This window comes from Oryctolagus cuniculus, chromosome 8, assembly GCF_051225735.1.
Source record: "Oryctolagus cuniculus isolate XC-2025 breed Fujian yellow rabbit chromosome 8, ASM5122573v1, whole genome shotgun sequence".
Taxonomy (NCBI): domain Eukaryota; kingdom Metazoa; phylum Chordata; class Mammalia; order Lagomorpha; family Leporidae; genus Oryctolagus; species Oryctolagus cuniculus.
This window is the reverse complement of record NC_142874.1, coordinates 106,355,994-106,370,603: the sequence shown is the minus strand read 5'-3', so window position 1 is coordinate 106,370,603 and position 14,610 is coordinate 106,355,994. Positions and strand designations below refer to the sequence as shown.

General features: G+C 42.5%; 1 protein-coding gene across 13 annotated transcripts in view; it reads right to left on the bottom strand.

Annotated features, from left to right (window-relative positions):
* The window catches only part of FAM13A (family with sequence similarity 13 member A), a 388,793-nt gene that overhangs the window by 44,038 nt on the left and 330,145 nt on the right, over window positions 1-14,610 (bottom strand). For all 13 annotated transcript variants that reach the window (XR_016212400.1, XM_070047870.2, XM_070047871.2 and 10 more), the window contains one exon: window positions 9,758-9,944. Coding sequence is in view for 12 of the 13 variants with exons in the window: in XM_070047870.2 (XP_069903971.2) it covers window positions 9,758-9,944 (187 nt within the window). In the remaining variant the exon portion in view is untranslated. The remainder of the gene's footprint in view (window positions 1-9,757; window positions 9,945-14,610) is intronic.

Here is a 14,610-nt window from a genome sequence, read left to right as displayed (position 1 = left end):
TGAATGTGACCTTCCTGACAAGGGATCTTCGTTCCCACTGGTATCTTCGATAGATTATCAGAAACTGTAGTGTGAGATCTTAGTATTAGGTTTTCCTGAAGCTCGGAAACATGAATTCTCAGGGAAACACAATCGTCTATCTTCAGAACATTTCAGAAAAGAGGCAATGAAAATGGTACATTTATAATTATATGTTGATGATTATTTCAGATGCGATGAACATTTTGAGCTTGAAGCTAATGAGTATTCAAAAAGGAGAGAACAGAAAATAAACCATGATAGAATTACATAAATGTAGAGAGATTTCTATTAAAAGATGTTAGAAGATATTTTTTTCCCCTAAGCTGAAGGAATCAATACAGGCTTAGTTACATTACACAGTAGGAATCTTTGCAAAAAGCAGTTGTGAGACGCGATAAAGTTTAGCTGATCTCCAGGATTAAAACAAATATTAACTTTGCCCATTCCCTCCCTTCTTTTTAATCTTTGGTTCTTGTGTGTAAGAACTCCAACGACCTGAGTTTTCACAGATGCAATGCACAGAGGATGACTCTCAGTACTGCTCCGCAACTGGCTCGCCGTTGAATATCCCGGGTCTGATTTCACCGGAGGCATGCGAGTACATGGTGTGCCTCAGCTTAGGTGTCTGGGCTGCACCTATGCATCCTGGAAACAGGGAGCCTCTGAGCAACAACTGGCTAAGCACCCCAGCTGCTGTGGAATGAAACTGAGGAGGGCAGTGAAGATGCATGAGTGCAGCAAAAAAAAATCTATTCCCACAGGCACAAAACGCTTTACAAACTCTTAATTTTCAACCTTTGTCAAGGGATTGGTGAGGAGAGGTTAAGAAAGAGATCAGTAATTCCCCCACCTCACCGAGATGGGGAAGGGGAAAATGTATCCAACAGATAAAACAACGCTGAGACGCAGAATGCTCCCATTTGATGAGAAGCACACTTTCTGATTTTCCGATGTGCTGTGGTTGCTAACGGCACTTGCCTTATGAGAAAAGAGTGACTCAGTGTCTTTTGAAGGTATTGAATGATTTAAAGTTCCAAACACAACTCTCTGTGTGGTAAAAGAGTAGTCCATTAATGTTTGCATTTATTAAACACTCAAGCGATAGAATTCTTACAGAAATGCTTTATTGCAGAAACTTTTAATTACCTCTAAAAATTTAAAGTATTTTATTTTAAATAAAAGGTAATAGGCAATTTGAGAAAAAATACAAAGAACAGATTGACCCCAGGTCCTTTAGTGTGGGAAGCAGGCATTCGAACTTGCACCCTAACTGCTGGGGCAAATGCCTACCCAAAAATAGTCATTTGAAAATCAGACACACCATAGTTTATAAACTATGAAACTCCAACTCATATATGTACTACCAGTGAATTTCAAGACATAGATTCATGAAAACATTTATTTTCATAGTTCCTGGGTGTCAGAAGAAACTGAATTTTAAAACCCACACTCCTTAATTATAAAAATAACTCCAAATCTCAAAGAGCAAATGCCCGGATAAAGCTAACTTCATTTTTAACCCCTTTATTTTGAATCTTCCCCCACTTCACCTCATATTGGCATTGAGAGCTTAGGCTCAAATTATTTCTGACCACTGACTGAAGTAGCACTTGAAAACACTTGCAGCAAAGACCGATTTATCTTCTAAAACTGTTACATGCTGACCAAGCCTTTAAAGAGGGGACACACACACACACACACACACACACTGTCCTTCTCTTAATATATAAACAGCTCAGTCTGCAGCTGCAGGAACATTGTTAGTCAAAACAGGTTCCTTACTCTAACCTTGAGCTGTCAGCCTATGGCCTCATTAACAAGGGATTAATGACAGGTTTGAATTCCTTTGTGTTCCCTCTTTACATTTTATGCTTTATGCTTAAAGCCGTATAAGTTAATCTATATTCAAAAAGCATTACTAGTGTCGTAAGTGAAGCCTGTGGAAGCACTTGCCACGTCCACCCAAACCCATTCTACATTTCCAGCATGGTAACGAAGCAGCCACACACGTTTCTCAGCCTCTCCGGTGATTAGATAGGACTTCTCACTAACAGGGTTAGAGAAGTGACGTCTGTGGCTTCTTGGCCTGGCCAATCAGCTTCCCTACCAAGGACCTTCCTCAGTGCCCAGCTCCACCTTCTGGAGGCAGGAAAGCAGATAAACTCCACGAGTGTGCACTGGACGCTCCTTGCTGAAGGAGACAGAGATACAGTTGGCCTGGTCCCTGAAATACTGCAAGGGGAGCACTTCTTCCCCCCCACCCCAATCTCCTGCCGCCGATCGTCACGTGAGAAGGAACTTCTACCATGTCTGAGACATTGCGTTTTGGGTCTTTGTGATGCACAAGTTACTCTAAGCTACATGGCGATGATTCATTAATTATTTTTCAACACATCTTTGGTGAGTGCTGACCAGGCTGGGCCATGGGGGTAGGATGATGAATGGCAGGCCACACGGGCACTTATCCTTGCTGCTATGACTTCTGTGGTCAGACGTCCATACCAGCCCAGCTATAGTTTGTTTGTTTTTGGAAAACATTTAAAAATTTTCTTTATTTATTTTCACTTTACTTGAAAGACAAAGAGACTGAGAAATCTTCTACCCACTGGTTCACTATAGAAATGCCTGTGACGGCAGGCCACGCCTAAGCCAGGAACCCAGAACTCAATCCAGGTTTCCCACGTGGGTGGCAGGGGCTCTGAGCCATCACTCACTCGCTGCCTCCCAGGGTGTGCATTAGTAGGAAGCGGGCAGGAAGCAGAGCTAGGACTTCAATCAGGCACTCTGATGCAGGATGCAGGCACCCCAAGTGGTATCTTTACCACCGAGCCAAAAGCCCTCCTCCAACTTAGTTTGCTTCTATTACTTCCAGTTCTATGATAGGGTCTATTTGAATAATAGTAACATGAAACATCAGTTGACAAAACAAAGAATTCAAAGAGGACAGCACATTTTTTTCCCTTACTCAATAGTACATAAAGGAAAGAAATCTTTGATGTGTGTAGAAACATGGTGAGATGGATCTAGTTAGGATAGTATTCGTTGTTGTTGTTGTTCTTTTTTTTTTTTTTTTTTAAGATTTATTTAGTTGAAAGCCATAGTTGCAGTGAGAGACAGATGGAATGACAGATAGATCTTCCATCTTCTGGTTCACTCCCCAAATGGCCACAATGGCAGGGGCTAGGCCAGACCAAAGCCAGGGATCAAGAGTCTCATCTGGGTCTCCCACGTAGGTGAAGAGGACCAAGCACTTGGAACATCTTCCCCTGCTTTTCCCAGGCCATCAGTGGGGAGCTGGATCAGAAGTGGAACAGCTAGGACTTAAACTTTTGGCCATATGAGATGTTGGCATTGTAGGCTGTGGTTTAACCCACTGTGCCATGACACAGGCCCTAAGAGTATTTACTATTCTTAGATGAAAGGTATTTTGTAGCTAAAACATAGACACAGACTTTTGGTGTTATGTGAAGGAGGACATGGAGGAAACTTCAAGTTCCTCATGAGATGGCTGTTAGATGAGAGTGATTTGTGATCAAACCATTCCACCTGTCCAATAGGTCCCGTCTCCCAGCCCGTACCCCCACCTTCTTCACACACCCCCTCCAATCCATTAGAAAGTCCTCTTGGCTTCATTTCAAAATATACCCAAGGAGTGACCATTTCTTACTACCTCTACTGCTCTACTGGTCTAAATCAGTACCGTCTCTTGCCTAGATTATGTCAGTTATTTTACTTAAACCCTGGTCCATCACTCACCACCTGTGTGCCATTCTTCTAACAGTTCCTCATTTTATTCAAGGCAAATGTCAAAGTCCTAAAAATGGCTGCAATGCCTTAAGCGACCAGGATCCCTGCCATGTCTGTGACCTCATCTCCTGCAATGCTCCTCTTTCAACTCCATTCTAACCTCCATGGCCTCTTGCCTATCCTCAGAAGGCCAAGCCAGCTGCTCCTTCTTTCTAGAAATTCTTTCCCCAGACACTCCAGTGGCTCCCTCCCTTACCTCCCTCAGGTTCCAGTGCAAGTATGGTTCTCGATGTGCCCAGAGGCTCAGTCCTTAGCCTCCTACCACTTCCTATCCTCTTCACTTGGCTCTATTTCTCATCATGGCAGGTATCACCCCATGATGGCACATTTACTTCTTATCTGTCTCATCCCATGAGAATGGAAACTTCAGGAACACAGAGTGTGTGTCCGTTTTGCTCACCATTGTGGGCTTAGTACCTAAAACAGTGCATGTCATATAGTTAATAGTGTGTGATGAAAGGGCTGAATAATTTTAAGATGGCGATTTGCACTGTTAGTCTTTGTTATATTTCACATCACCCAGAAAATCACTGTGATGTAGCTTTTGACAGGAATTCCTGCTGAGCTGCATTCCACTGCAAACAAAGGTTGGGAATTGCTGCAGGAAGTGTTCTCTAGTGGCAGCTCAGAGGGTCTAGAGGGCACAGGATGGAGCTGTGGACACGTACTGGGTGGCTGCCTCCATAGTCCAGACGAGTTGTAATAATGGTCTCAACAACTGAATGACAATACAAAGGAAAAGGGGATGCACCCCAAAATTTCTAAAGTAGAATCAATGGCATTTGGCACATGATTGGGATTATGGAAAGGAAAGAACTTAGAAAATGACCAAGGAGCTGATGTAAATGAATCAGACGGGGGTTGGCTGGGGTGGGGTGTTTCAGTGAAAAAGACAGCAAAGAGATGAGTTAGGTTTTAGCATGCTGACTTTTAGCATGACTCCTCTCTGGGCTACACTGCAGAGAGCTACAATCAAATGTTGAACAGGAAGCCACTTTGTGTGTGTGTGTAGGGGGTGACAACTGAAACCATGGAACTGGAGAAGCTCTCACAGTTCTGATGGGAAAGAGAGATGAGATAAAAATAACATTTCCATCCAAGCATGATTTATAGAAGATTAGCCAGTGAAGGATACAGAGAAGAAGAAAATAGTCATTGTGGTGAGAGGTCAAGGCAAGGTCAGTGCCACAGAGGCCAATGGAGACAGAGCTCTGAGAACATCACAAGAAGTTGAGGAGGCCAAGGACCAAAGAGATGTCATAGCACAGGGGTCTGACAAGGCCAGCAGCAACAGGGAGAAAGCAGTCTCTGCAGAGACGTGGGGGCAGAACCTGGACTGCAAGGCTTGATCAGCAAGGACAAACAGAACTGAAACTTTCAAGAGCAGGCTATTCAAAATAATTGATGGCAAAGTGAGTGAAAGAGACTAGACATCACAGCAGAGTGAGCAGAAATGGGCCTAAATATTCAATTTTATCATTTTTTAAAAAACACATTTAGTTGCATTTAAGTCTCAGAAAGACCCCATAATGAGATATTAACATTCCCTTTTTACAGAGGAGGTAACTGAGGCTAAGTAACATGTCCACTTACTGTGGCTGTTGAGTGGTAAAGCTGGAATAGAAATTCAGGTATGATTGCAAGACCTGCCTCTTTCCTTGAACCTTGCCTAATATTACAGAGGGCGTATGTGACAGTAAGTGGAAGCTGTTGGTAAATTACAGTTACTTGACTTTGTTTTTTACATGCTGAATGTAACGTTTACCTTAGCGTTAGTATAATCACATAGAATATATGTGGAAAACAGAGGAAAGAGTAATGAACGACATCTAATACTACAACCACAACCTTAATTAAATCACATACTTGGAGGTTTACAGTTGTCCCCAGCATTCATGGGGGACTGCTTCCAGGACCTCTTGTAGATATCAAAATCCACAAGTGCTCAGACTCCTTGTATCACACAGCATAGTATTTGCATATAACCTGCACAATCCTCCTGCATACTTTACATCACCCCCAGATTACTACAATACCTAACTCAATTGAAATGTTGTGCAAACACTTGGGATATGGAAGTGTTTAGAGAACAAATACAGGAAAGAAAAAAAGGTCTGTACATTTTCAGTACAGATGCAATCATTTTCTAATATTTCTCAATCTGTGGTTGGTTGAATCCATGGATGCAAAGCACACACACTGTATTTCCTTTAGTCTTTTTACCTAGAATTATTACAGATACAAAAATACATATATGTATGTAATATAGATATTGCTTTAAAACCTACTTTTTTTCTTTTTTTAATTTGAGAGGAAAGGAGAGATAGAGGACAGAAAACTCTAATCCACTGGTTCACTCCCCAAATGCCTACAAATGCTTGGGGATGAACTGGGACTGGGGCTGGAGCCAAGAGCCAGGAACTCCATCCAGATCTTCCACATGGATGGCAGGGCTCCAGTTACTTGAGATAGCACCTCCCATCTCCCAAGGTCTGCATTATCAGGAACTGGAGTTGGGAATCAAACCCAGGTACTTCAATACGGGGCACAGGCATTTAGATAAAGAGACTTTTCCAAGGCCAATGGAAATGAACCAAAAGGGAAGCAGCAATAAAATGTATGAGTGTGTGTTGCATTTATGTTTGTATATTTATGTATGGGATATTATGTGTGGGATATTATATGTGGGATATTATGTGTGGGATAGCTGGGAAGATGGACGCAGAAGACAGAATTTCCAAAGATTAATTTTCACCTGGAGGTTAACTTCAGACTAGAGAAAGCCCTTTACCATTTGCAGAGGTGACAGAAAACAATGAGCGGAGCTCTAGAGGAGTTTCAACAGGGGAGGGGAGTGTTGTAAAACAAGCTCCTAGCTTAGCTCTCCAAAATGAAGCCAGCGCTAAGTTTTCTTCTTGGAGAGACGGAAGACACAGGCATAAGCTAGGAGCTAGGACCATGGCAGTACTTAGAGATGAAGCAGAGCAATCTAACAGCCTAGCTGGCACCTCACTACCCCGGCTCCTTTTCAGTGAATTTTAAAAAATTTAGTAGACTCAAAAAAACTGTCCATAGTTATAGGGTCACCTGTGGTGTTTTGATAAAAATATTTGTATATACTGTGGCAGGCTCATTATCTGGAATCTCAGTGTCTGTTGGTCATGATATGCTCGAGAGGCAAAAGGACCAAGGTGAGAACGTCTAGATAATTCCACCTTCAGAGGCGCCAAATCTGCAAGATGCAGCCTTATGTCTGCATCCTATTCTCCCTCTTTGGCTGTGCTGTGGGTGAGCAGGATCACTGTGCGACCTGTCTGGTCACTCTCCTCCAATTTTCCCTCGAGAATGGCTTTTGCACTAACTTTCTACCAATACAGTGAGCTATGGTCTACTGATTTCAATGGTCCTACTTCCAGTCTTCTATTGACTTCGAATCTACCCGCCTTCCTCTTTGAGATACTTACTTGGCTTCCAAGACCTCAAATTCACCTTGTCTTTCTTCTACTTTTCTGGCTTGTCTTCTGCTGGCTTCTCATCTCCCTATCCTTTAAACATGGGCAAGCCCCAGGGCCTACACTCATCTACACCTGCTCCCTCCATGATCACCTGCCAGGCACTGGCCTTCAAGGTCATCTCTGACTATTAATGCCCACTTTTGTATTGCTAGCTAGGCCAACCTCCCTGAACTGTGGGCCCAGAAATCCAACTGACTGTCTGATATTTCCTTTTAGATATCTGACAGGCAGCTCAATCTAACAAGTCCAAAATGGAACCTAGGATAGCATTTCCAAAACTTCTGTCTTCCTCATCTTGGTATATACTAGAATGACCACTCTTCTAGATTCTGAGGCCAAAAATCCTTGACTACTCAATTAGCTTCATAACTCACTTATAATCTGCTAGAAAATCTTTACCAAGTCAATTGTCAAAATGCATCCAGAGTCCATCTGCTTCTTATCTCCCACTTCATATCTCCTGCAATGCACAACTCCAAGAGGAATACTCATGTTTCAGTTGATGGGAACAGCAACCCCTAGAGCAGAGCCTGTGAGGCCAGGTGTGCTGGCTCTGGTACCATCTTAATACAAACCATCATCAACCTAAACCTAGATTATCACAAGGGCTTGCTAGCTGGTCTTCTGCCTTCTCAACATGGCAGTCGCATCTACTTAAGTAACTCTGATCGCTATTGTACTGAGAACCTTCCAGTCTCATCCAGGGGCTTCTCTCTCACCCAGAGTAAAGGCAGAGTCCTTACAATGATCTATGAGGACCTACCTAATCTGTCCCCCCTGCACTGTGATGGCCTCTTTCGCTTTGCTCCTTCTCTTCCAATCACAATGGTGCCCTTGTGGCTCCTTGAATGTTCCAGATAAATGACTGTCTCAGGACCTCTGCACTTGTACTTTCATCTGTATGGTTTTGTTCCTTACTTCTTCTAGGTCTTCACACTATAATCTCAAAAACTGGGGGAGGCCTCATCTAATCCCTCTATTAAAATTGCATCCCCATGGGCTGGCGCCACGGCTCACTAGGCTAATCCTCTGCCTTATGGAGCCGGCACACCGGGTTCTAGTCCCGGTCGGGGCGCCGGATTCTGTCCCGGTTGCCCCTCTTCCAGGCCAGCTCTCTGCTGTGGCCAGGGAGTGCAGTAGAGGATGGCCCAAGTCCTTGGGCCCTGCACCCCATGGGAGACCAGGATAAGTACCTGGCTCTTGCCATCGGATCAGCGCAGTGCGCCGGCTGCAGCGCGCGGGCCGCGGTGGCCATTGGAGGGTGAACCAATGGCAAAAGGAAGACCTTTCTCTCTGTCTCTCTCTCTCACTGTCCACTCTGCCTATCAAAAAAAAAAAAAAATTGCATCCCCTATCCCATTGCAACTCTTGCCCCAATCCCTGCTTTAATTTTCTTCTTAGTGGTGATAATAACCTAATTATTTATATATTTGTATTAGTTATATACCTAATGTACATTCTGCTTTACTTGATTTCATCTTGATTAGAGCATAAGTCGCACAAAAGCAGAAATCATTGACTGTTTTTCTCACTGCTGTATCCCTAAGCCCAAAATATTTCCTGGTACACAGAAGGCACATAGTGATGTATACTTCTGCCTTTCTTTCCCTCCCTGTCTTGTTTCTAGCCATAGAGACAAATGTTTGGTCAGAGTGTAAAGACCTTGAGATGAGATAGGGACAGGTTTTGGAGGCAAATTGGAGAAAGTAAAATCAGAAGGTTCAAGACAAGAGGGAAGTTAGCAGGCACAGCTTAACTTCCAGGAGGCTGTCTAGCCATCGTTGTGCTCTGGGGCTCATTGCTTTATGGTTACCTCTGAAGCTTAGATTTTAAACTTGGTGGAATATGAGAGTTAGGAAAGATCTATGGGAGCACCCCCATTTTGCAAATGAGGAAGTTTTTCTTCTATATCAGTTGTGCTGGCAGAGTTTTAAATTATTTATTGTGACAAAGACAGGGTCCATTGAACTCACTTAGGTCACAAGTGACAAACACAATTCTGGAACACTGAAAGTGGAAATTGGGCTGGAGGCAGAGCCTCCTGTGTAAACAAAGGCCAGCATGGAATTAGGACTGCCCATCCAAATGTTTTTAAACATAGACCATGTTCACAGTTTTGCCAGTCAAACACATCCTAAGGAATCAAGATACTCTTGCACTTCTATTCTTAGCACCTAGAGAACTTGAGATACTACTCCCGGTGGAAAAAATTTATTGATGGGTTAAGTTGGTATCCAAGAGGATTTCAACTTGAGAAGCACATTCTTTTCAAGCTATTATGCCAAGTCTCAGACACACAGTGGGTTTAAATTTCCTTGGCAGATAAGCAAATCGCAGGCCAAATAAAGAACGAATAAAGTTAGTCTCATTCCTAAGTGGCCACAAGTCACCATTTTATAGAAACATTCACTTACCACAAGACCATCTTGATTTTCATTGAGCTCGGGAAGCTTAGCACTGGGTTTCTGTAGTCTGGGTTTGCTCCTTTCTCCGGCAGAGCCCGAGGTACTTTCATGTAATTTCTCCACTTCCTGAGTATTCAAAATACAATCATCGAGGTTGCTGAATCCCGAAGGAATATTTTCTTTGTTGATAAGCTCCCTTGAATTGAAGGGAAAAAACTGCTTAATTTTATTTCCCAAAGGTGAAAGGGATATTTAATGATACTCCCACCTGGGTCATGTATCATAGATGGGAAGCTCAAAGAATGCTCAAAAATTCCAGTTTGCATCTTTGATCAAAACGTGAGTGGAGCCCCACGCCTGAGGCTGCTTGGTGCCAAACAGATCCCATTCAAGGAGAAACTACTCCTAGAGGCAAATTGGCAGGCACAGTTTCTACCAATGAACAGCTTTTGTCTTTTACCAAAAGTAGCTTGTAGTCAAAGAGGGAGAAGAGTGCAAATCTGTAATAAAAGTTTCCATTATTCACAGATGTGGGTGTGTGCATAGCAATATTTTAAATTAATGAAATATAAGGAGAAAGAGTTGAAAAGAATATGATTTCTTCAGAAGAGACTACTGGTTTTCCCAGATGCTACATTTTAGTAAGTACACATGTGTTCCTACTTAAATCTCACTGAATTAGATAATCTTGATCGGAATCATATGTAAGTAATAAAAACTATGGGATACAAAGCATTTTAATTGAATTATGGATTTGTCATCCCCCAGGACAAGGAATTCTGAGAAGTAAGCTTATAATGCTCAAGTCTTTTATGGCTTAGTTTTAGAAGTAGATATGACAGTCATGATTATCGATTTTAATTCATTTAATGTTCTTAAAATAGTTTTAATTATTTTAAACACTCCTGTTAGAAGTTTTTGAAAAATTAAATTGCTTAACAAACTTGTGAGTTTTTTTTCCTTTTATATATCAAGAAGCAAATCAAACCTTCCGCAGAGCACCAAGGCCTGGTGATAAACACTTGAAGGAGATTTTACTCTCCCTCCTGGTAGGACTGAGTTAATGTACCTCCTTAGACACCCAAAGCTATGTCTTGAATTAAATGAGTTCTAAAAAGTAAAAATAGATACCATTTCTTACTATGAACTCAACCATTCCCAAAAATGAAGGCTAACATTAACTATTTATTCTGTAATTTATATTCATATCCTCAGGCAGGCTATAAGGGAGACAAAATTATGAATTAAATACAACCATAATATTTTCAAAGTTATACAAATCTTTGGTCATTTTAAACACTATATCCAATTTCATCTTATTATCTACAACTTTTTAATGTGAAAATATATATATTTGGTAAAATTATATAAAAGATTTATGCGGGGCCGAGCTGTAGTGTAGCAGGTAAAGCCACTGCCTGCAGTGCCAGCATCCCTTATGGGCGCAGGTTTGAGTCCTGGCTGCTCGACTTCCAATCCAGCTTTCTGCTGTGGCCTGGGAAAGCAGTGGAAGATGGCCCAAGTCCTTGGGCCCTTGCACCCACGTGGGAGACCCGAAAAAAGCTCCTGGCTCCTGGTTTCAGATCGGCACAGCTCTGGGCATTGTGGCCATCTGGGAAGTGAACCAGTGGATGGAAGACCTCTTTCTCTCTCTCTCTGCCTCTGCCTCTCTGAAACTACCTTTCAAATACATAAATACATCTTAAAAATAAAAATAAAAAATAAAAGATTTATGCACACATATAAGCAATATCCCAGGGGACTAACATGCAAGCACATGCATTCGACACATATTCAAGTTCTCAGCCATGCACTGAGAACAGTGTTTGCTGGTGATGGCTAGATGGGTTTGTTCTTAAACTTAGAATTACTTGTTTAACAATTTAAATTCTATCTTCCTACCACTCCACACTTCTTCTACATTTTTCACATCCTCAATGTAGGACTGTATTTGGAGATAGAGCCTTGAAGGTGGTAATTAAGGTTAAATTGGGTCATAAGGCTGGGCACCTAACTCAACATGAGTGCTATCCTATAAGATGAGAGAGACATCAGAAAAACAGGTGCACAGAGGAAAGGCCATTTGAGGACACAGAGAAGAGAGTAGCCTCTAGAATAGTTTTAGGTAAATCATGTACATATTTTATACACACACACACATACAATATATATAATATAAAACATATTGGCGACCTAGAAATTTCCCACCCACTGGTTCACTCCTCAAATGTCCACAGACCAAGGCTGAAGCTTGGAGCCGGGAACTCAATCCAGGTCCCCACATGGCTGGTAGTAACCCAATACTTGAGCCATCACCACAGCCTCCCAGAGTCTGCATTGGCAGGAAGCTGGAGTCAGAAGCCAGAGTGAACTGTTGAAGCCAGGTAGGCTGACAAGAGATGAGGGGTGTCTTCACTGTTAGACCAAACTCCTGCCCCAGGCCTCTCATATTAATTGCCCATGGGAATATTTTCAGGGCTTCCTCCTCAAATTCCTCTGCAGAAATTTAATGTTCTAATAATACTAAACTACTTATTATCCTCCTAATGAATCATTGTTTTTTACTTTGCAGTGGGATTTTAACATATAATAATTATGTAACAAATAAACACTGAGATCAATTTTCTAATTTATTGTGTTTTGGAAGACTAAAATTACTTTCACTTAATTTTTGCTTTCCTTTCAAAAATACTTATGACTGGGGTCGGCACTGTGGTACAGTGGGCCTGGCGTGAAGTGCCGGCATCCCATATGGCCACGGGTTTGAGTCCCGGCTGCAGCTCTTCAGATCCAGCTCTCTGCTATGGCCTGGGAAAGCAGTGGAAGACTGCCCAAGTCCTTGGGTCCCTGAACCCATGTGGGAGAACTGGAAGAGGCTCCTGGCTCCTGGCTTTGGATCGTGTAGCTCCAGCTGTTGCAACCATCTGGGAAGTGAACCAGTGGATGGAAGACCTCTCTCTCTGTCTCTACCTCGCTCTGTAACTCTGTCTTTCAAATAGATAAAATATATCTTTAAAAAAATAAAAATAATTATGACTTTTTTTCAAACATATTCAGAAGTAGAGTGATGATCACAACAAACTTCTATATATCAAAAAGCAGGATTCTACAACCTGACCATATACCTGGTAGATGGTTGATTTTAAAATAATGAATTAAACTAAACTTTTAAACATAATAACTATATTCCTAGAACTTTTCTGTTCTTGTTGTAGTAAATAATAATGAGTAATTACATTTCCTCCAGAATTTAGACCAATAACAATCATTTGCACCAAGATAAATGAAGTATTTATAGTCTTGCTTATGAAGTATTTATAGTATTGCTTGTTTCAAAAATCTACCATGGCAATTCCAGTTAGATTTACAGACTCTGATCTCATCTTAAAATGGCAATCATGGGCTTCCAGGCTATTTTTATTTTTAAATCTTTTTAAAGATTTATTTATTTGTGGCTGGCACTGTGGCTCACTAGGCTAATCCTCCGCCTTGCGGCGCTGGCACACCGGGTTCTAGTCCCAGTTGGGGCGCTGGATTCTGTCCCGGTTGCCCCTCTTCCAAGCCAGCTCTCTATTGTGGCCCGGGAGTGCAGTGGAGGATGGCCCAAGTCCTTGGGCCCTGCACCCCATGGAGACCAGGATAAGCACCTGTCTCCTGTCATTGGATCAGCGCGGTGCGCCAGCTGCAGCGCACCGGCCATGGTGGCCATTGGAGGGTGAACCAACGGCAAAGGAAGACCTTTCTCTCTGTCTCTCTCTCTCACTGTCCACTCTGCCTGTCAAAAAAAAAAAAAAGATTTATTTATTTGTTTGAAAGTCAGAGTGTCTGTGTGTGTGTGTGTGTGTGTGTGTGAGAGAGAGAGAGAGAGAGAGAGAGAGGAAGAAACAGAGAGAAAGAGATCTTCCATCCACTATTTCATTTCCCAAATAGCTGCAATAGCTGGGGCTTGGCCAGGCTGAAGCCAGGAGCCTGGAACTCCATCCAGGTCTCCCATGTGGGTGGCAGGGGTCCAAGAACTCAGGACATTTGCTGCTTTTCCAGGCATATTAGCAAGGAGCTGGATTGGAAGTGCTGCAGGTAGTGGCTTAATCCACTCCACCACAATGCTAGCCCCAAGGCTATTTTCAAATTGGTTGCAATTCTAAATTGGTAGAGGCAAAATAGATACGATACAAATGAACTTCTGTTTTTCAAAACACTTTCTATTCATTCCACAAGGTTGATAAGTTTGCATTCAAGTCTAGTTTAATCATTTTTAAAGCAAAGCCAGAGGAAAACCGTAGAAATGAAACAACGACACAGGAGCATATGCTATGGAAAACTCATTTCCTATAGCCTGTAACAAACGTTCTTGACCTTCTCACGATTTATAACACTTAGAGACTGTCCTGAGGATATTAGAAAGGATTTTGATGGTGGCATTTCAAAATCCCTGAAAGGAAGAAGGTTGAAAGAGGGATCTGAGACCAAAGGGGAGATGCTGGAAGAGTCAGCCAGCTGCAAAAGTATGAAGAACAAGGAGGTAAGAGGAAAGGAACAGAGCTGTAGGGTGAGAGAAAGGAGCAGCACCAGCTTCAAGGTGAGGAGAGAGAGGCTGGAGGAAGGGGTAACTGACTTGTGGCCAAAGCTGATTCAGGCCAAACTAGTAGATTGGGAGCCTGGAGAGATAAGGATAAGGACCTTGCTCCTCCATGCACTCGGGGAGCTGAGGGAAGGTGTTCAATGGGGCTTGGATTGAAGACGTGACTGTGACTTTGCATTTCAGGTCAGGAGTGGGGGTCTCGTGACTGGGAGGGTGATGCAAACAAGCAGCATCTTACAGGGGCTTCCGAGGGCCTAGGCCATGTGCCAGGGAACAGAGT